Genomic DNA, 22636 nt, shown 5'->3' with positions numbered 1-22636 from the left:
AACTTGAAACTTGAAACTTGAAACTTGAATTTAGCTTAGCAGGGTTTAAAAAAGGGTTCATTTCCTAAAAGAGAAGGCCATAAGTCAGTATTAATATGGACTTTGGGAAATCCACTGCTTATTCCTAGGATAAGCAGCATAAAATCTGTTTTTGTCCTTGGGATCTTGCCAGGTACCTGTGACCTGGATTAGCCACTGTTGGAAACTGAATACTGAGCTTTATGGACCTTCAGTCTGTCCCAGTAGGGTATCTCTTATGTTCTTATCACTTCAACAAGTTAAAAACTTATATAAGTGGAATTGGATTTCTTAGATGAATGGACATTTGAAAATGGATCATTGAGGAATTATGATGAAAATATTGTGTGAAATTAGGTTACTTTATTCACCTTATGATGTGACATATCAAACAAGTTTTACATAACATAGAATAACATTCCAGCTTATAAGCAAATATATGCACTTGCAATCCAACAAGTGCTGTTAGAGCTTTTTGTGCACAGCACTTCTTAGACCATGTGTATATTTGTCTGGTGTGCTATCCCACATTAGCATGCATTTTTCTGCTTGGCCTGTCTGCATGCTATTTGCTTAGAGCACTAGGAAGCAAATTGTTTGTGATAAGAAACTACACTGAGCTTTATGCACAGCTGTAAGGCAACATAAGTGCACTGGCTCCTCAGAAAGACAAGGCATTTAAGACTCTCAGAGAAATAGTGAAGCAGATCACTCAGCTGTGATATGCAGAAAATTCATTCTTAGACTGTAACCACATAAAGGCGATGTATGAAATCTCTTTCCCGTTGCAGCTCAGGACTTGGCATACCATGAAGAGAAGGCATTGCTTGCTGACATCAGTCTGCAGACCACACAGGAGCAGCTGAGTGAGCATGTTGCTGAAGTTGTATGCTATGAGCAGGCTGTACGGAAATTAGAGATGGAGTTACGAACCATACGGGATCAAGCCTTTGACAGCGGCCAAGAGGCTGAGCAGTACAGGTAGAATTAAGATGAGGACTGACTGGCTAATTTGTCCGGATTTTGGAAAGCCTTGAGCTCAGGGCCACTCTGAGAATGCACAGATGTGATGCAATGTCATTGCATCCACGCAGGTTCTGCCCTGAGCTTGGATAAAAAGAGACAAGGTTTGTCTGCAGGTGTGGCTGGGGGCAGAACAGGGGGCCATATCTGCTCGTTTTTAAAGGTGGAAATCTGGTAACCCTAACCTAAACCATGTCTGAACAGAACATAAGAACAGCCTTCATGCCCAGTAGCCCCTTCTCACAGTGGCCAATCCAGGTCCCTAGTACCTGGCCAAAACCCAAGGAGTAGCAACATTCCATGCTACTGATCCAGAGCAAGCAGTGGCTTCCCCCTGTCTATCTCAATAACAGACAATGGACTTTTCCTCCAGGAAATTGTCCAAACCTTTCTTAAAACCAGCTACGCTATCTGCTCTTACCATAACCTCTGGCAATGCGTTCCAGAGCTTAACTATTTTTTGAGTGAAAAAATATTTCCTCCTATTGGTTTTAAAAGTATTTCTCTCTAACTTCATTGAGTGTCCCCTAGTCTTTGTAATTTTTGATGGAGCGAAAAATCGATCCACTTGTACCTGTTCTACTCCACTCAGGATTTTGTAGATTTCAATCATATCTCCCCTCAGCCGTCTCTTTTCCAAGATGAAGAGCCCTAACCTTTTTAGTCTTTCCTCATACGAGAGGAGTTCCATCCCTTTTATCAACTTTGTCACTCTTCTTTGAACCTTTTCTAGTGCCGCTATATCTTTCTTGAGATAAGGAGACAAGAATTGAGCGCAATACTCCAGGTGAAGTCGCATCATGGAGCGATACAGAGGCATTATAACATTCTTAGTCTTATTAACCATCCCTTTTTAAATAATTTCCAGCATCTGATTTGCTTGTTTGGCTGCCACCGCACATTAGGCGGAAGATTTCATCCTATTGTCTACGATGATACCCAGATCCTTTTCTTGGGCATTAACCCCCAAGGTGAACCCTAGCATCCGTGTTATTCTTCCCAATGCGCATCACTTTGCATTTGTCCACATTAAATTTAATCTGCCACTTGGATGCTCAGTCTTCCAATTTCCTTCCATCTGCCTGCAATTTTTCACAATCTGCATGCGTTTTAAGAACTTTGAACAGTTTAGTGTCATCTGCAAATTTAATCACCTCACTCGTCGTTCCAATTTCCTAATCATTTATAAATAAGCTAAATAGCACTGGTCCCAGTACAGACCCCTATGGCACTCCACTGTTTACTCTCCTCCATTGAGAAAAATGACCATTTAACCCTACCACACACAGACCTACAAATTTGTGTGTTCATTAGCACTGCATGCATCAGACTCTCTCTGACTGGCTTCAGGGTCCTTTCCTCTGTCACAGTTTCCAATTGCTATGTGGGCAGGAGGTGGGAAAGGGAATGAAGTCTAGAAGTGACCAGAGAGCCTGATGTAAGCAGTGCTGGTGAGGGAGAGGAAACAGGGTGGGGGGATGTCTGCACTTGGGTGGGAGGAAAGGGAGAGGAGGGAGAGCAGAGGTATCTTCAGGCTGTTACCCAGAAGTTCTGTGAATACCAACCAATATTTCATGCCAGCACCTGAATAGCTAAAGGTACATAGCTGAATAGCTATGTACCTTTTAGCTTTCATATTCTTTATTATGTAAGATTGTATTGCTGACTTTGATTGTAACCTCTTCGCTGATTGTCCAGCGCCTCTTGGTGTAAACCGCCTCGAACTTATATGGCTTTGGCGTTATATAAGAATAAAATTATTATTATTATTAAATTACCAAAGTTGTGTGGTTCTACCTAGTCTCTTGGCTAAGCACATACTGAATATCATCGGCACCCACATAACTCCAAGCTTCTCCCTGGCTCTCCCCAACATCACCCTCCACTGTCTAACGCTGACATTTTTGGTGAGAGTCAATATTTCCAGGAAACATAGGCGCCTTTATGAAACAGGCTCCCACAGAAATCCCAAGTAGTGCAAAAATACTGTACACTCAAATTGATACCAGCTCCAGGTTTGCTGTAAATGTATGTGTTTATGCATTTACAGGGAAAGAAAATACATGGATTTATCACAACATTGCCCAAATTATGCCTCCAGGAGTGTCAGATCACATTAAAGTGTGCTATCTTCTGGGCATGTGTTCATATAGGCCAGTGTCCCACAAACTTTTCAGCTGGAAGGCACACTAAACCCAGTGCCCCAGCTGGAAAGCACCCAGAAGTGTGCAGACCAAGTTTTCAAGTTGATTTACAGTTTGATAGACTGGCCATTGACAAGTATCTGGTTGGTTTACAATGCTAAAATAAGAGTTTAAAATAATTAAAATAAAATAGGGCAATAAGTGGACAGGACAAGGACAACAATAAAGACAAGATTTGATACAGAAGGTGCTGGGGAGGGGGAAGATTCAAAAATACTTTGAAGTTAAAATAAAAATTAAAGGGTGGTAAGAAGGGGAAGGGAAGGAACAGATAGGGAGGGGCAGTCATGTCTTAAAACTGGTTCTCATTAATTGTTGAAAATGGTTGGAGAAGGGATCTAAATTGTATTTTGGTAAGCGTCTTGAAATAGGAAGGTTTTAAGTTTGATTTTGAATTTGTCAAGGGAGTTTTCAAGGCGGAGGTGTGATGGCATGGCATTCCAGAGGGAAGGGACTGTGGCAGAGAAGATGGTGTTTCGAGTGTAGAAAAGTTCTTTGCGGGAACAGTCAACAGATTCTGATCAGCAGATCAGGGCCCGAGGAGATGCATATGGGATGAGATGTTTATCTAAGAATGATGGGGAGTGAGTCAGTTTGATTTTGAATAAGAGTAGGAGTATTTTATATGTGATACGATGAGAAACTGGTAGCCAGTGAGCTTCACTGAGTAGCAGAGTGACGTGGTCGTATTTTCTTGCATTATGAATAAGTTTGATGGCGGTATTTTGGATTAGCTGTAACCAGCGGATTTCGTTTTGAATTATGCCATGGTATAAAGAGTTGCAATAAGCGATGTGTGAAATGATCAGGGAATGAATTAGGGTTTGAATGGAGGTGGGTTCAAGAATGGAGGTTATGGAATGAATTAGTCGAGGTTTGTAAAAGCATTTTTGGGTGACTGAACTGATTTGGTCATGCTAGGTGAGGTCTTTATCTAGGATGATTCCTAGTAATTTAACTTTGGTTATAATTTGGATTTGCTGGGATTTGATATAGATTGGTCCTATTAATGTTTTGTTATTTTTAACCGGAAAAAGAATACCTCAAGATTTGTCAGTGTTGAGAGACAATCTATTTGTTTGGAGTCATAAGCTAGTTTTGTCAAGTTTGGTGTTCATTTCTTGTATGTCATTTAGGTTTAAAGGGTTGATGGGGTGCAGAAGTTGAATATCATCGGTGTAGGCAAAAGTGCTAAATCTTATTGATTGAGCTAAGGTCAGTAGTGGAGTTAAGAAAATATTAAAGAGTAAAGGAGAGAGGATAGAGCCTTGGGAAAAGCCATAGGTCTGGATGATTGGGGAAGATGATGTACCTCTAGAGTGGACTTCCAGACTCTGATTTGCGGAAATAGGAGGAGAACCAGAGGAGAACGGGTCCTGAAATTCCACTATTTTTAAGATGATGGAGAAAGAGGTCATGGTCTATCGTGTCGAACGCTGCCAATAGTTCGAGGGATATAAGAAGGATGAATTTGCGTTGATCGTGATTGTAGTAGATGCTGGTGATGAGACCAAGGAGAGAGAGTTCTGTGGAATGATTTATATGGAAGCCCATTTGATTAGGGTGAAGTGCATTTGTTTTCTCGAAGAAGTCAGAAAGTTGATCACGATTTTTTCTGTGAGTCTGGCAATGGGAAGGTAGTTTGAGGTTCTTGAGGTTCAGGCGAAAGCGCGTGCTAGGATTATAGCTTGGTGCCGCGCGCATAATCTGCCACCGTCAGTTTGGATGCAGAGCGCGAGACCCTTACGGCACACGGGCGCGCGTGGACAGAAGCTCGTTCGCTGCCTACTAGTGCCGCCGCACTCCGGTTGTTGTGGGGGATTTTTGTGTTGTATTCAGAGCTTGAACAACCGGGGGGAGGGCGGATACCCCAACATCCGTCACGCCTTAAAAGATGTGGATACCTACAGATGTGGATACCTAACCAAGGTAAAAGTGACACTCATAAAATGACTATAGAATTGAAAACAATTAAAAATTTTCAAGAGATACAAGTTAAAGATAGCAACAACATACGGAGAAAATTAGAAACTCTTAAATTATAATTGCTCTAACAACTTGCGGATATTAAATTTTCCTAAAAACCCTATGATCACACTAGAATGATCACACTAGAATCTGTGGGACACAAATTCCTTATCAACCTTTGCTCCTCTCACATTTGCTACCAGCCCTCCAAACTTCTCTCTTCCCCTCCCTCCCTCCTGGCAAACTCTCTGACCTGCCCCTTCTCACTGATCTACCTGACTCCAACCATGAAGCCTTCACTCTGGCCTCTTATCCTCCTTCTCTGCTCCCTCCCAAACACATCCCATTCCCAAAAACCTCTTCCCCCAAACTCTTCCGATGCTACATCCACCAACAACATCTGTCCTGGCCTCAGAATCCCCACACTAGTACCTACCAGACCCCATCTTTTCAAAAAGCACTGAGGTGCTAACCTCACCTCCCTAAAACCTGTTCCCCCAGCAAACTGGCCCAACCTTACCTCAGACTCTCTCACTCCAGTCCCTACTCTCTATTGTAACGCCAGATCCGTTAGAAATAAGACCCAAATAGTAAAAGACTTATTCCAGGTTTTTGATCCAGGTTTTTTGTGCATCACTGAATCATGGATCGAAAAAGATGACTTACTCACCCAAAATGAACTCTGTCCTCCAGGCTACCATGGTCTTTTCTCTCCTAGAATAAACCAGAAAGGAGGAGGTCTAGCCCTTCTCTACAAATCATTCTTTAAGGTTGAGCGCCTCGAAAAGGGTAGTCATCCTTCCTTGGAATTCATGCTAGCCTCAATAAACGACGAACTTCGCCCCCACCCTTTAGGCATCCTACTACTTTACCGCCCACCCACCCCTTGGAACAAATCCTCTGACTTACTTCTTGAGACCATAACAAAGGCCTATCTAAAATTCCAAAGACTATTGATCATTGGTGACATAAACCTACACCTAGAAGACAACACCAACAAGGACACAACTGAGTTCAAAGACTTCCTCACTTCCTTAGGCTTCACTGCCCCCCCGCCCACCCCTACCCACGAAAAAGGGCACTCCATTGACATCATTAGTTTTCTTGACCTGACTGAGCACAAAACTTCCGCAGACACGACCCGTTGGGAACATGTCCCCTGGTCTGATCACCTCCTTAGCTCTTTTTGCCTCCCTATCTTCATGTCAGCCCTTGATACCCCAACCCGTGCCACAAACTTCATCTCCTACCGCAAAAAAATCTCAAGTGAATTATTCTGGTCCCAGTTTCTCAACAAACTCCCTCTTCCCAATCACACGGACCCAGAATCAATCTGGCACAACTGGGTGACTCTTTCTGAAACCACATACCGTGCCCTTGCCCCTCTAGCCACTAAACCCATCTCCTACTCTCATAAGGCTCCCTGGTATCTCCCATACCACAGAGAATTAAAACAGAAATGTCGGGCCCTAGAACGGAAATGGAAAAAATCAAAATCCCCCCTAGACAAGCAATCCTGGAGAGAAAACATCAAATGCTACAACTCCATGCTAAAAAAAGCTAGGAAGATTTACTATGGAGATAAAATCTCCAGGTCAAAAACCAAAACAGTACACTGTTCCACATCTTGCGTAACCTAACTTCTAAAAACAACTCCGCCCCCTCCCCCCCCCCTCCCATCTCCGAATGACCTAGCCAAATTCTTCAACGAGAAGATCACTACCATAAAGAGTTCGTTCCCTTCAGCTATCTCCTACAACTCTCTTCCCCCAAAAGACTCTGACCCTATCCCTGCCGACAGATCTTGGACTACATTCGAACTTGTATCCGAGACCCAGATCTCTAAGCTCTGCCTCAAACTTAAATCCTGCAAGTGTATCCTAGATCCTTTCCCATCCTACCTTTACGAAAACATCCCTGCGCAGGCCATCTCTTCCCTTACAAACCTTATAAATAAAGTTTTACTATCTGGCCTGTTCTCCTCCGAAATGGGACACATTGCCTTATCCCCTCTTCTGAAAAAAGCCGATCTCGACCCTTCCTCACCATCGAACTACCGCCCCATAGCAAACATCCCTCTTTTAACTAAACTTCTAGAGACCATAGTCGCTACTCAGCTCTCCTCCTACCTAGAGAGATTCTCCATTCTCCAACATTACCAACACGGATTTAGGCCCAACTTCAGCACCGAGTCCCTCCTAGTTTCCTTAATCTCAAAGGTGCAACAACTACACCCCCGAAAAAAATTTGCTGTTCTCCTACAGTTTGATCTCTCTGCGGCTTTCGATGTCGTACACCATGACATACTAATCTACCAACTTTCAGAGATAGGAATAGACTCCTCTGTTCTAAACTGGTTCTCAAACTTCCTCCGCGCTCATTCCTATATTGTCAACACAAACGGCTCCAAATCCGCTTCTTGGACACCATCCTATGGTCTCCCTCAGGGCTCCCCCCTATCCCCTATTCTCTTCAACATGTATATAACCTCCCTGAAGCTCCTCAAACTATCCCCCCTTGAAACAATCTACACATATGCAGACGATATCCTTATCCTCCTCGAAACAGATTCAAACCGTACAAACCTCCAAGAGAACATCACTTCATGCATAACGAGACTTCACGCCTGGTCCCTCTCTGTACAGATGAAATTAAATGAATCAAAAACAAAATTACTCTGGCTCGGCCCAAAACTAGCACACCTGCCCACCCTCTTCACTCTACCCACAGGCCCTGCTCTGCACCTTGAGTTCTCAAGCAAGGTCTTCGGCATCACCATCGACTCCTCCCTTTCCCTCAACGATCACCTGAATTCCTTGGCAAAATCTTGTTACTTCAGCCTCCACATGCTGAGGAAAGTTAGATCCTACTTTCACCAAAAACATTTCACCGTCCTTGTACAATCCATCATCCTATCCAAACTCGATTATTGTAATGCCATCTATTTGTGCCTAACAAAAAAAAGTCTCCGCAGACTCCAGCTTATCCAGAATACTGCGGCCAAGCTGATTTTTGCTAAACGCAATTCTGATCACGTCTCCCCACTACTTACCAGTCTCCACTGGCTCCCAGTGCTTTCCAGAATTCATTTCAAATGTTCCTGCCTAGCCTTCAAGATCATTCACGGCATCCTCCCGCCCCTAATCCCTCTATCCTTCCTCGCCCAGACGCCTGCCACCACCAGATCAGCCCACAGACATAAACTATCCTTCCCCTCTTTACACGGCATCCTCCATGCAGCGTCCCTTTTGACAGCGTCCCACACCGCAGACTGTTAAACAAGATGAAATCAATGGGGTTGGGAGAGACTCTGACGGCATGGGTCAGAGACTGGCTGAGTGGCAGACGTCAGAGGGTGATGGTTAACGGTACTTTCTCTGGGACATCGGAGGTGACCAGCGGGGTGCCTCAGGGCTCGGTCTTGGGTCCGCTCCTCTTTAACATATTCATAGGAGATCTGACTCAAGGGCTTCAAGGTAAAGTAACATTATTCGCCGACGACGCCAAACTATGTAATATGGTAAGCGAGGGCAATTTACAAGATAGTATGGCGCAGGACCTGCGCACATTGGAATGCTGGTCCTCAACCTGGCAGCTGGGCTTCAATGCTGGAAAATGTAAGGTCATGCACCTAGGTAACAGAAACCCGTGCAGAACTTATACCTTGAACGGGGAGACCTTGACCAGGACTTCAGCGGAACGAGATTTGGGAGTAATCATTAGTGCAGACATGAAATCTGCCAATCAGGTGGAGAAGGCTTCCTCAAAGGCAAGGCAGATGCTGGGTTGCATCCGTAGAAGTTTTGTCAGCAGAAAGCCTGCTGTCATTATGCCATTGTACAGGGCCATGGTGAGACCTCATCTGGAATACTGCGTGCAATTCTGGAAGCCACACTACCGCAAAGACGTGCAGAGGGTCGAGTCGGTCCAAAGAATGGCCACCAGAATGGTCTCAGGGCTTAAAGGTCTCCCGTACGAAGCAAGACTAGACAATTTGCAGCTCTACACTCTAGAGGAGCGCAGGGAGAGGGGAGACATGATTGAGACGTTTAAATACGTCACCGGACGTATAGAAGTGGAAGATGACATCTTCCTTCTTAGAGGCCCCTCAACCACGAGAGGGCACCCGCTCAAACTCTGGGGCGGAAAATTTCACGGCGACACCAGGAAGTATTTCTTCACGGAGCGAGTGATTGATCGGTGGAACGGGCTTCCAGTGCAGGTGATCGAGGCCAGCAGCGTGCCAGATTTTAAGAATAAATGGGACGCCCATGTGGGATCCCTAAGAGGGTCAGGGCAAAACACTAGCTAATCTCAAGGGGAGGGTCTATAGTGGGCAGACTTGATGGGCCTTGGCCCTTTTCTGCCGTCATCTTTCTATGTTTCTATGTATACTGGGAAAATCCCTCCTCTCCAAAATCATGGGCCTTTGGAACGATCTCACTGTCCCGCTGCGGAACCTGGGTTCTCTCCAACTATTCCGAAAACAACTGAAAACCTGGCTTTTCCCTAGCATATAACCTTCACTCCGTCTACATCCCCTCTTTTTATATGTTTTTGTAAACCCTTCTTCTTATTTTTAAGCATTGTAAACCGTGTCGAGCTCCACTTCCGTGGAGATGATGCGGTATATAAACTTAAGGCTTAGTTTAGTTTAGTTATCGCATTTGGTTTCATCTAAATCCTGTTTTTTTTTAATTTAGGGAAAATTATGCCTCCAGGATTGTCAGATCACATTGTTCGTATAGGCCAGTATTCGTATAAGCATATGTTCGTATAGACCAGTGTCCCACAAACGTTTCAGCTGGAAGGCACACTAAACCCGGTTCCCCAGCTGGAAGGCACCCAGAACTGTGCAGATATTGACACGTTGATGTCATGCACATGTGTTATGTCACATCAACATCTGCACATGCACATAGGCCCATCTGGCCACGACCCTGAACCAATCACTTCGGTGTGGAGTCCCGCAGGGATCACCCCTATCCTCTATTCTCTTCAACATCTACATGTCTTCCCTGAAAATCTTCCATCAATCTTCCCTTGAAACAATCTACACTTATGCTGACGACATCCTTGTCCTTCTCGAGACAGACTCGAACCTTACCAACCTCTCTGAGAACATAACAGCCTGTGTAACTCCAATCCTGGTCCCTCTCTGCTTAAATGAAACTGAACGAGTCCAAAACGAAACTTCTCTGGCTCGGTCCAAAATCGCACTGCCCTCTGGAGCCACGCTGCAGCTTGAATTCTCAAGCAAAGTTCTAGGCATCATCAATGACTCTTCTCTTTCCTTCAATGACCACCTCAACTCCCTGGTAAAATTATGCTTTTTCAGCCTCCACATGCTGAGGAAAGTGAGATCCTGCTTCCACCAACAACACTTTGCCGTCCTTGTTCAATCCATCATTCTTTCCAAACTAGATTACTGCAATTCCATTTATCTTAGTCTAACAAAAAAGAGTCTTCATAGACTTCAACTAATTCAGAACACCACGGCCAAATTGATCTTCGCAAAACGTAAATTTGACCATGTCTCTCCACTTTTGTCCAAACTCCACTGGCTCCCAATAATCACCAGGGTTCATTTTAAATGCTCCTGCCTAGCTTTTAAAATCCTACACGGCATCCTTCCTCCTCTAATCCCTCTATCTTGGAACTCCCCGAGTCCCGATAATTTAAACTTTCCACCCCAAAATTTAAACTTTCCTTCCCCTCACTAAAAGGTATCTTCTATGCGGGAAAATCTCTCTTTTTCAGAATTACAGGGCTTTGGAATAACCTTACTACCCCACTGCGGACTCAGGTCTCCTTCCAACTATTCCGTAAGCATCTGAAAACCAGTCTTTTCACAGAAACGTAACGCTCTCCTCCCCCCCTATTCTCAATCCACCAAACTCAATATGCTATTCTCTTCCTTTATTAAACTTTTGTAAACATGCCAAGCTCTATATTCATGGAGAGGATGCGGTATATAAACTTAAGGTTTAGTTTAGTTTAGGTGTGGAGGTGCAGGGAGAGGAGGAGGGATGCCAGCGAGGAGAAGAGTCGTCGGCGCTGACTGACTGCCTAGAGAACATGCCTTTCGCCATGAGAGACACGTCCTATAAGTAGTCAGCCCGCACCGGCACCTCTCCTTACTGGTGTCTCGTCAGGGCACACCTGGACTCATTTGGAGCACTGGCCTTGACCTAGGGACTGCCACGTGAGCGGACTGCTGGGCAGGATGGACCACTGGTCTGACCCAGCAGCGGCAATTCTTATGTTCTGAAGCACACTAGTGTGCCGCGATACACTAGTATAGGCAGTTATTTGGCTACACAATAATATGAGCTCTCTGCTGCATGTAATTTACATGCATAAAAAGCTTTATAAAAGTATCCCCCTAGTTTCTCTGTGACTGTCCCATACTTTCATTTCCTAGACCTGTCTTTTGTCTATCTGTGACTATCCCCACTAACCCACACTCCTGTTCAATCTTGTCAACTTAAAATTCAATAAGATCAGCCAATGGCTTTATGATAACATACTCTGGCTAAATATCTCTAAAACTAATTGTCGTCTTTTTCCTTGGAAAGAAAATCTTCACTTAACATCTCCAATAACTATCAATAGCACACCAGTAAACTTCGTTAGCTCTATCAAAATCCTTGGAGTAATAATTGACAATAAACCGTCCTATCATTTTCAGATTAGTGCTGTTGTCAAGAATTGTTTTTGGAAACTCAGAATGATTAAATCCTTAGCTAACATCCTTGATCCTCAGTCTCTTAATATTTTAACTCATTCCCTCATAATTTCCAAACTCGATTACTTCAATTCCTTACTTAAAGGAATCTGCCAAAAAGACATCCGACACTTACAATTAATACAAAACACTGCAATAAAAATTATAATGAAAAATAAAAAATTTAATCATGTCACTCCTCTATTAAAAAATGCACATTGGTTACCAGTTCACCACCAAATAATCTATAAAATTGCCTTAATCTCCTTTAAAACTATGAATACCAAGGAACCTGCTTTTATTCATAAGTATCTTATTCCTCACGAACCTTGAGAACTTTAAGACTGCATCATAGCACCTTCTTCATGTCCCATCCCTAAAAATCATTAGTACCCATAGGGCCTCTTCATTTGCAACTTTAGCCCCTACAATATGGAATTCGTTACCATCATATTTAAGGGCGGAGCAAAATCTAGATAAATTTAAGGGCAACCTTAAAAGCTTCTTATTTAAAGATGCTTATGATTGCTAATCAATCTCTGGCTCCTTCCTTGCCACATTCTGTTTTTACTCATATTCAAAAGACCCGGTGTGGATAAACAATGCGGTGAAGGATGCGATACAGGGCAAGAAACAATCATTCCAGAAGTGGAAAAGGGATAAAACCGAGGAAAACTGGAAAGAGCACAGGGAACATCAGAAAGAATGTCACCAAGTGGTCAGGAAAGCGAAAAGAGAATACGAATAGAGACTGGCCAAAGAAGCAGGAAATTTAAAATCCTTCTTCAGATATATTAAAGGGAAGCAACCGGCGAGGGAGGAAGTGGGACCGTTGGACGATGGAGACATCAAAGGAGCGATAAGGGGGGAAGAGGAGGTGGCTGACAGATTAAACATGTTCTTCTCGTCAGTCTTCACAAGCAAGGACACATCCAATATACCGAAACAGAAGAATTCTTTAAAGGAGACCCAGAGGAAAAGCTATCGACATTAGAGGTAAGCCTCCAAGATGTCCTCTAACAGATAGACAGGTTGAAAATCGACAAATCCCCAGGCCCGGACGGGATCCACCCAAGGGTACTAAAGGTACTGAAAACCGAAATAGCAGAGACACTCCAAAAAGTTTGCAACCTGTCCTTGAAAACAGGGGTGATCCCGGAGGATTGGAAAATAGCAAATGTCACACCTATCTTCAAAAAGGGCTCGAAAGGTGATCTAGGAAACTACAGACCAGTGAGTTTGACTTCAGTGCCGGGCAAGATGGTAGAAGCACTGATAAAAGACAGTATCTGTGAGCTTTAGAAAGAAATAGTCTAATGAAAACGAGCCAGCATGGCTTCTGCAAAAGAAGATCATGCCAAACAAACTTACTATTCTTCTTTGAAGGGATAAACAGCCAGATGGTCAAAGGGGACCCCATAGACATCATATATCTCGACTTTCAAAAAGCCTTTGACAAGGTACCTCATGAGCGGCTACTTAGGAAACTGTTGAACCACGGGGTGGAAGGGGACGTACATAGATGGGTTAAAAACTGGTTGGCAGACAGAAAGCAGAGGGTTGCAGTGAAGAGCCAATACTCGGACTGGAGAAGGGTAACGAGCGGTGTCCCACAGGGGTCTGTGCTCGGGCCGCTGCTGTTCAATGTATTTATAAATGACCTGGAAGCGGGAACAAAGTGTGAAGTTATAAAATTTGCAGATGATACTAAACTCTTTAGCAGGGTTAAAACTATAGGGGAATGTGATGAACTACAAAGAGACCTGACAACATTGGAGGAGTGGGTGAACAAATGGCAGATGAGCTTCAATATAGAGAAATGCAAGGTCATGCAAAAGAACCCGATGTTCAGCTACAAAATGGGGGGGCTGGTACTGGGGGAAAGTAACCTTGAAAAGGACTTAGGAGTGTTGGTGGATACAACAATGAAACCAACGGCCCAATGCGCGGCAGCCTCGAAGAAAGCAAACAGAATGTTGGGTATTATCAAGAAGGGTATTGCAACAAGAACGAAGGAAGTCATCCTACCGCTGTATCGGGCGATGGTGCACCCGCACCTGGAGTACGGTGTCCAATATTGGTCGTCATACCTTAAGAAGGATATGGCGATACTTGAGAGAGTCCAGAGGAGAGCGACATGAATGATTAAGGGTATAAGAACATAAGAAGTTGCCTCCGCTGAGGCAGACCCTAGGTCCATCCTGCTCAGCGGTCCGCTCCCGCGGCGGCCCATCAGGCCCATTTCCTGAGCAATGGTCTATACCTATCTATACCCTGAGAGGTTAGAGAGGCTGGGGCTCTTCACCCTGGAGAAGCGGAGACTCAGAGGTGACATGATAGCGACTTACAAGATTATGAAAGGTATAGAGAGGGTGGAGAGGGACAGGTTCTTCAGCGTACTAGGAACTACAAAAACAAGAGGACACTCAGAGAAATTCAAAGGGGACAGATTTAGAACCAATGCCAGAAAATTCTTCTTCACTCAGAGGGTGGTGGATACCTGGAATGCGCTCCCGGAAGATGTAATAGGACAGACTACATTAAGGGGTTTCAAAGAGGGACTAGATAAATTCCTGAAAGATAAGGGGATTGAGGGCTACAGATAAAGGAGGACACAGGAGCAAAAAGGGCAAAGATAAGAGGGAAGAAGAGGTTTTCAGGATATAAGGAAGTAGGAATCCAAGGGTTAGACAAAAGATCACTTACAGGTCATGGATCTGATGGGCCGCCGCGGGAGCAGACCGCTGGGCTCGATGGACCCTTGGTCTGACCCAGTGGAGGCAAATTCTTATGTTCAACATCAATATGATTTCTCCTACTTCCCTTTTGTTTTTAACCTTAATTGTACTCTCTCCTTTTAAAATTGTATTTCTCCCCATTTTCCTGTTGTTTTCATGTAAGTAAAGTTGCGTCTTAAATCTGTTGATTGTTCCCCATTTTAATTTTTATTGTCAAACGCTTAATATTTATGATTAGCATTTTATCAAATTTTAATAAACTTGAATTCTCTATCAGTGCTTGTCAAACACTTCTACCTATTTGACTATCCCTTTCTTGTCTGTTGCATGCTCTCTCTCTCTAATTGTGAGTTTATTTGCAGGAAGCTTGTGGAGCATCTAAAATCAGAGCTGAAGCAGGCTAAAGAAAACTTTGACAGTGCAGTTCAGGATGGGCTGAAGCAGCAACAAGCTATGGAACAGCAACTGGTGGGCAGCAGGGAGCAACTAAAACTGATACAACAACAGGTATATGGAAGTTGTGGAAGTAAGTGTCCAGCCTTTACTGTGTCCATTCTTTCTGCGTGTGAGTCTCTTGTGAATCTAACTGTAAGGGAAGCAGTTCCCATCCTAAGTCTAAGCATTAAGTCTAGAGGATAAACACATCTAATCACTAGGCCCAAAGGTCAAAAATCCTCTTTAACAAATTGTTTCTTACTAAGAAAAACATGCCTTAAGAAATATACACCAGGGACAGTTCCATTTGTAATCTCTTACATCCACCTGTGTTGAACATTCTAGTCCACTCCCTAGTTATAAGTCACTTAGACTACTGTATATAAGAACATAAGATTTGCCGCTGCTGGGGCAGACCAGTGGTCCTTTGTGCGCAGCAGTTCGCTTATGCGGCGGCCTTTAAGTCAAAGACCAGTGCCTTATTTGAGTCTAGGCTTACTTGCGTATGTTATGTTCCAGTAGAACTTATCCAACCTTGTCTTGAATCCCTGAAGGGTGCTTTCCCCTATAACAGCCTCCGGAAGAGCATTCCAGATTTCTACCACTCTCTGGGTGAAGAAAAACTTTCTTACGTTTGTACGGAATCTTTTCCCTTCTAACTTTAGCGAGTGCCCTCTCGTTCTCTTCACTTTGGAGAGGGTGAACAATCTCTTTCTTTAGCACTCTCCAGACCAGTAGAGGTTAATCTTACAAGTGGGTATATATCTCATCATGACCAGCAGGTGGAGACTGAAACAAAACTGTGGAATACTACATAAGAGGTACCTTCCCCTATTCCTATCAGTCTTCTTTCAGTCTCCAGCAGGTGTGAGTGAACTGTACCCATCTCCCTTGTTAGGGCTGTTGGAATTTGTTTAGGGTTGCTAGTCCCTGTTTTTGGCCGGATTGAGCTTGGGTGGGCCCTGTTTGGAGGTCCATCCGACATCGGGGGTGTCAAACCCGGCAGGTCTCGTGCTGGGTCCCTCCCCCTATTTCCTCCACCTCCCCACATTTTTTAGAGGAACCTCAGCATTAAGTCTTCATCCCTAAATCAAGCTTTTAGAGCCTGTGGAGTCTGTTCTGTTAAAAAAATATATATATTCTGAGGTAGTGCTGGTCTGAAGGGTTGCTTTCCCTTTAACTATGCTGTAAATTACTGTATTTTTGACTAATCGACACTTTTATTCTAGCTAGGTCACTAGCTAGCTAGGTCAAGTATGGAGCAATTGAGCACTTCTCAGGGGGAGAGGTGCACAATTTGGTCCAGACGCGAGGCACTCATGGCCGGCCTGAAAACAACTGTTGGGCCGGTGTGGTTGTGGAGCTCCGTCGGCACCGGATGCAGGCGTCCAGGGCTCCCCGGCCTTAGTGCTTCGCGAGTCGGCAGGGAGCAGTGGGGAAGCTATGCGGCATACCGTGCCTGTTGAGGGCAGTTCTGCCTTAAGGGACTCTGAGGAGCGTAAGTTGGAGACCATTCTTAAGCAGAATTTTGATGTCTCTACCTTGAGAGTCCAGGCGGCTATTTGTAGGGGACTGGTGGCTCCCTCTGTGTATTGGTGGGCCGAGCGTGTCCTGGATCATGAGTCTGATGACTGGTCCTTAGTGGATCAGAAAGTGGCAATGATTGAGATGGCTGCCTCGTTCATCTCGGATGCTCTCTATGTCTTGGTGTGGACGTCAGCTAAGTCAGTGGCTTTTGGAGTGGCCGCACAACATACTTTGTGGCTTTGCGCTTGGTCGGCAGTTGCCGCGTCCAAAACTAAGCTTACCAAATTTCCCTTTCGGGGGTCTTTTTTGTTTGGAGAGGATTTAGATAAGATGGTTCAGACGCTGACGAACTCTAAGGTGCCCTGCCTGGCTGAGGACTGTGCCTGCCCAATGTCTTGGGGTGGCACTGCCCACAGGCATCTGCGGGAGTTCTGCAAGTATCACCCTGGGCATGGGGCTGCTACTTTCCAGGCTTCGGGGTTTTCCCAGGGTTGGTTTTATCAGCGCATGCAGTCCTGTTGGGGGGCTGGGAATCCCTCCGCTGGTTCCCCCGCTGCCCGTCCTGCACAATAACTCATTACCGGCGCCCCCTTTGGTTCCAGTGGGTGCCCGGCTGCGCAATTTTTTTCCCAAGTGGGCCGAGATCACATCCGATCAGTGGGTCCTGGAGGTGGTGCGGGACAGTTATACTCTGGAGTTTGCCCACCCTCGGCCAGATTATTTTTTAGCCTCTCCATGTCAGGCGGCATGGAAGATGCAGGCCTTTCGCCAGACTCTTCAGTGCTTGCTAGATCTCAAAGCAGTTGTTCCAGTGCCTCCTCAGGAGTGTGGCACCGGCAGGTACTCCATTTATGCAATTCAATTTCAATTTTCTATACCGTTCTCCCAGGAGAGCTCAGAACGGTTTTACATAAATTTATTCAGGTACTCAAGCATTTTTCCCTGTCTGTCCTGGTGGGCTCACAATCTATCTAGTGTACCTGAGGCAATGGGGGCATTAAGTGACTTGCCCAGGGTCACAAGGTGCAGTGTGGGTTTGAACCTACAACCCCAGGGTGCTGAGGCTGTAGCTTTAACCACTGTGCCACACTCTCCCCCACTTTGGGGTGCTCAAGAAGGAGGGGACCTTTCGGCCCATCCTAGATTTAAAAGACGTCAACAGGGCTCTCAGAATTCCCTCTTTTCGCATGGAAATACTGTGGTCTGTCATTCTAGTGGTTTAGCCGATGTAGTTCCTGACTTTTCTCGATCTGACGGGGGCCTACTTGCATGTTCCCATTTGGGCCTCCCATCAGCACTCCCTTCGCTTTGCGATCTTGGGTCAGCACTATCAGTTCTGTGCATTTCCCTTTGGTCTGGCCACAACTCCCTGGTCGTTCACCAAGGTTATGGTGGTCGTCGTGGCAGCCTTGCGGTCAGAGGGCATTCTGGTGCATCCCTACCTGAATGACTGGTTGATTTGGGCAAAGTCATTGCAAGAGAGCACCCGGGTTACGGCTCGGGTGATGGAGTTTCTCCATTCACTGCGCTGGGTGGTCAACCTTTCCAAGAGTCGATTGGTCCCATCTCAGCATCTGGAGTATCTTGGGGTTCTGTTCGACACCTCCTTGGGGAAGGTCTTCTAGAGGCGTAGGTAAGCAAATTGCAATCTCAGATTCGCCTCCTTATGGCGTCCTGGTGTTCTCTGGCGCAGGATTTCCTCCAAGTCTTGGAGTTGATGGCAGCTTTCCTAGACGTAGTGAGGTGTGCGCAGGCCCACATGCGTCCTCTTCAGTTTGCTCTACTCCGGAGGTGGTCGCCCCAGAGGCACAGTTTGGATCTCCCTGTTCCTCTGCATGGCTTGGCGCACTGCAGTCTTTGTTGGTGGCTCCACACTTCTCCTCTTGTTCAGGGGATGAGTCTGGATCAACCACAGTGGGCGGTGCTTCTCACGGATGCCCGTCTCCTTGGTTGGGAGGCTCAGTGTCTAGGTCACTTCTTCAGTCGTCATAGGGATTAGCTGGCCCAGGGCCTGAATGCTCTGGATCAATCATGGCCAAGGGAGGGGCTGTTGTATGTGTTCCCTCTGTGGCCATTAGTGGGCAGAGTTCTTCTCCGCATCTTTCGTCATCCGGGTCTCATTGTTCTGGTAGATCTGGATTGGCCTCGGTGTCTGTGGTACACGGATCTGGTGGAAGATCTCTTCCTCTGCCTCTCTTGGATGACCTTTTTTTTTTTTTTTTTGCAATTCATAGAAACATAGAAAGATGACGGCAGAAAAGGGCTATAGCCCATCAAGTCTGCCCACTCTACTGTCCCACCCCATTAAGTCAGAGTGCTGCTCGACCCACGTAGAGATCCCACTGGATGTCCCATTTATTCTTAAAGTCGAGCACTCTAGTGGCCTTGATCACCTGCACCGGTAGTTTGTTCCAGTGATCCACCACCCTTTCTGTAAAGAAATACTTCCTGGTGTCACCACCAAATCTCCCTCCTCTGAGTTTGAGCGGGTGCCCCCTTGTGACTGAAGGTCCCTTAGGAAAGAATATGTCGTTTTCCACCTCGACACGACCCGTGACGTACTTAAATGTCTCAATCATGTCACCCCCTCTCCCTGCGCTCCTCTAGAGAGTAGAGCTGCAACTTGCCCAGTCTTTCCTCGTATGAGAGACCCTTGAGTCCGGAGACCATCCTAGTGGCCATTCGCTGGACTGACTCAACTCGAAGTACATCTTTACGGTAATGTGGCCTCCAGAATTGCACACAGTACTCCAGATGAGGTCTCACCATGGCTCTGTACAGTGGCATTATGACTTCAGGTTTACGGCTGACGAAGCTTCTATTGATACATCCCATCATCCGCCTTGCTTTGGATGAGGCCTTCTCTACCTGTTTGGCAGTCTTCATGTCTGCACTGATGATTACTCCCAAGTCTCGTTCTTCTGAGGTCGTAGCTAGTGTTTCTCCATTCAAGGTGTAAGTTCTGCATGGATTTCTGCTGCCGAGATGCTTCACCTTACACTTCTTTGCGTTGAAGCCCAGCTGCCGTGTTGAGGACCAGTTTTCCAACTTGATCAGATCCTGCGCCATACCATCCGTGAGATCGCTTTCACCTACTATATTACACAGTTTGGTGTCGTTGGCAAACAGCGCTATTTTTCCCTGAAGCCCTCGGGTCAAGTCCCCTACGAATATGTTAAAAAGGGATGGTCATTTATATTAAATCATTTATATTAAAGTCAATCAGAGGAAGAAACAGGATACAGGATAAACAAAAGCATAACAAATGCATAACAGAAGCAGCTCTGAGTAAGATAAAACAAGCACCAGCAGCATAGGAATTATGAACAACATATCATCCATGGGCAATAAAGAAAGAGAAAGAGAAGAGGAGATGTCCAAGATCTCCCACCCAGAATAAACCATAAAATCAGTGACACAGGTTGAAGAAAGGATGAGAAATCACGTAGCAGAGCTCCCTCTTCTGGCTAAGAGGAGGAAATCAGCGATGGATAGAAAGCTCCAAACCGCTGTCTCAGGATAATCCAGCAACGAAGCATCCCGGCTCCCCCAATGACCCCATAAATTTTTCTGTATGTAAGTCACTTCCCTACGAATTCCCAATATGTGGGGCAACATCCACACCATCCAACTCAACTATACAAACAAACAATCAGCCAATCAAGCATTTCACACACACTCTCCTTTCAGACCCCCCACTCTCCTTTCAGACCCCCCACTCCCCCCCCCCATGTCGGGAGACTAGAGGTAGCCGCAGGAACGCTCTCCATAAAGCCAGGTATGCCCGAACCTCCGGATTGGTAGAGCGTTTATGATAACAAAACTCAAACCTGGCCAACTCAGACATCCGAGTGAGCCAACAGTCCAGGGGAATAGCCCCATCCTGGGTCCAATACTGTAAAATGGTTTGTTTAACCATTAACAGGGTTAAATAAATAAAGCGCCGCTGAGGTACAGTGAGGCCCTGTGCTTCTAGCAAGGTTTGATCGCCCAAGAGGAGCGTCTTGTAATCCCACTCCAAATCATGCTACAAGACCAAGTGAAGCTGTGTAAAGGAAAAGTTCCATAAGGAGAGTTCGGGACACTCCAAGAAGGAATGCAGAAATGTCCCAGGTGCTGTCACCACCTGTACTCTGGCCGAGTGGTTTTTGGTAGCCAGGTAGTGACTCACAACTGACACTCTGGCATGAGCCCCTTTGAAGTAGGGCCACCTTTCAAGCAGGATACCCTTAGGTCACTTCCTAGAACAGCTGGTGTGTGTTTTCTCAGTCAAGTTAGTAGTCAGAATGGCTTCAATGAAAGTTATAGACTTTATTAGGTCACTGGCCTCAGCAACACCAAAATAATCCCGGTTTCACCGGTGGCATGAATTTTGCACAAAGGAAAAAGATTCTTCAAAATCAAAACATAATTCACACTGCTCTGGGCTTTCAAAGGTAACACAGTTCTAGTATTTCCCTTTACCAGAGTCTGTTCACCAAGTAGGCTTACTGCCCTTAAAAGTCCAAAGTTCCTTCAGTTGTAAAGTCCTGCTGAAAATAGTTATATGGAAATCTGTTTCCTTAAGTTTGCACTGCAGGTAACAAGCAGGCTAAAATGGAGCAGTCTTTCTAGTAAGCTTCCTCCAGGTTCTAAGGCACACAGGGTTAATTGTGTTTTCACAGTTGGCTATGATAATTAGCTAACAGCTGGGAGCATGCAGGAGGTTTGAAAATACGATACCAGAGTACTGCTGCCTGCTTTCCAGCACAGCTTCTTTGAAACAGCTTAACTACAGTTGGTACAAAAACATCTCAGCTCTTGTGCTTTACACAAACATGCACTCAGAACAAAACGTTAACAAATCTCCATCTACTCATGCTGGGTTTCACACAGAGTATAACTCTCCTCTACTATCATAGGCTCAGGCATACAGGATTCTAAAGGAAGACTTCTAACCTATTCCTCTTGCATGTCCCAATCAGACTTTGCCAATGGCACTGGCTGCTTCGAAGCTAGCTCAGCTTCATGCTGGGATTCTGGCTCCTGCTCTGCTCCTGACCTGGGGAATCTGCTGGTTCCTTTCTGCCACGTTCCTCCTGCCTCCCTAAGCTCATTACAGAGACTCTGTTTAAGCTGGGGGAAGAAACCACTCCCCTTTAGCTGCAGGGGGTAAGTTTCCTTCCCTCTGCTTGAATTGCTCTCGAGGCACCCTGCTGTGCTGCTTTCTGCTTCCCAGCACCTGGCAAACAGCGAGGTAAAACTTTTCTGCCTGGTTTCTGGACAGTCTCAGGGAAGTCACAGCTTTCCTGTTCTACTTCCATTCTGTCTCAGAGTCCACCGGATAGTCAGCTGATCTACACCCCCGAGCTCTGACTTGGTTTGCCCTTCTGCATCGGGCTTGTAACTCTTACCAAATCTCTCTGTGACAAGCCTCGGGGTTGCAGGATTGTCACAGTGCCTGGTTGCACTTAGTACACAAAGATGAGTCCCATAGACCCATGAGAGCACCCCTCTCCCTAGTGATGTTAGCCCTATGAAGAATCTTGAATTGAGTCTGCTGCCAAGCCGTGGATTTCACATAAGCATGTAAGGTGGAAAAAAGCTCTAGAAAGGTATCGGGGGTATAGGAGGCCGCCAGTTCCCGGTTCCACAGATCCTGAAGATGAGTGAGGTGTCCCGGAGGGGTAGAAGAACGGACCACCCTGTACCACACCAAGAGGGAACTTTGAGAGGCCGGTACAGAGAAGAGATACTCATTGAGGGGACCGCCCATCCACCCCGTGCCATATTGTAGGTGGAGACTTTGAAAATAATGCCGGGCTTGCAGAGAGGCAAAAAATTGCTGACGAGGGACGCCCCATCGAGCCTGGATTTGAGCAAAGGAGGAAAAAACGCCAGTATCCCAATCAATCAGGTGGAAGAGGAGAGAGGCTCCCCGAGATGCCCACGCCACGAAAGGAGAGTTGCCAAGGCCCAGGGAGAAACCAGGGTTACCCTGCAGTTGCAGGAAGGGA

The 22636-nt window shown here is 45.6% G+C and overlaps 1 protein-coding gene across 2 annotated transcripts in view; it reads left to right on the top strand.

The window, feature by feature from the left end:
- PMFBP1 (polyamine modulated factor 1 binding protein 1) overlaps window positions 1–22636 on the top strand; it is a 561980-nt gene that overhangs the window by 409995 nt on the left and 129349 nt on the right. For both annotated transcript variants that reach the window (XM_033943674.1, XM_033943673.1), the window contains 2 exons: window positions 810–999; window positions 15041–15185. In XM_033943674.1, the coding sequence (XP_033799565.1) occupies window positions 810–999; window positions 15041–15185 (335 nt within the window). The remainder of the gene's footprint in view (window positions 1–809; window positions 1000–15040; window positions 15186–22636) is intronic.

This window comes from Geotrypetes seraphini, chromosome 4 (assembly GCF_902459505.1).
Source record: "Geotrypetes seraphini chromosome 4, aGeoSer1.1, whole genome shotgun sequence".
Taxonomy (NCBI): domain Eukaryota; kingdom Metazoa; phylum Chordata; class Amphibia; order Gymnophiona; family Dermophiidae; genus Geotrypetes; species Geotrypetes seraphini.
Note: the sequence above shows the minus strand (reverse complement) of the source record. Positions and strands in the feature narration are given on the sequence as shown.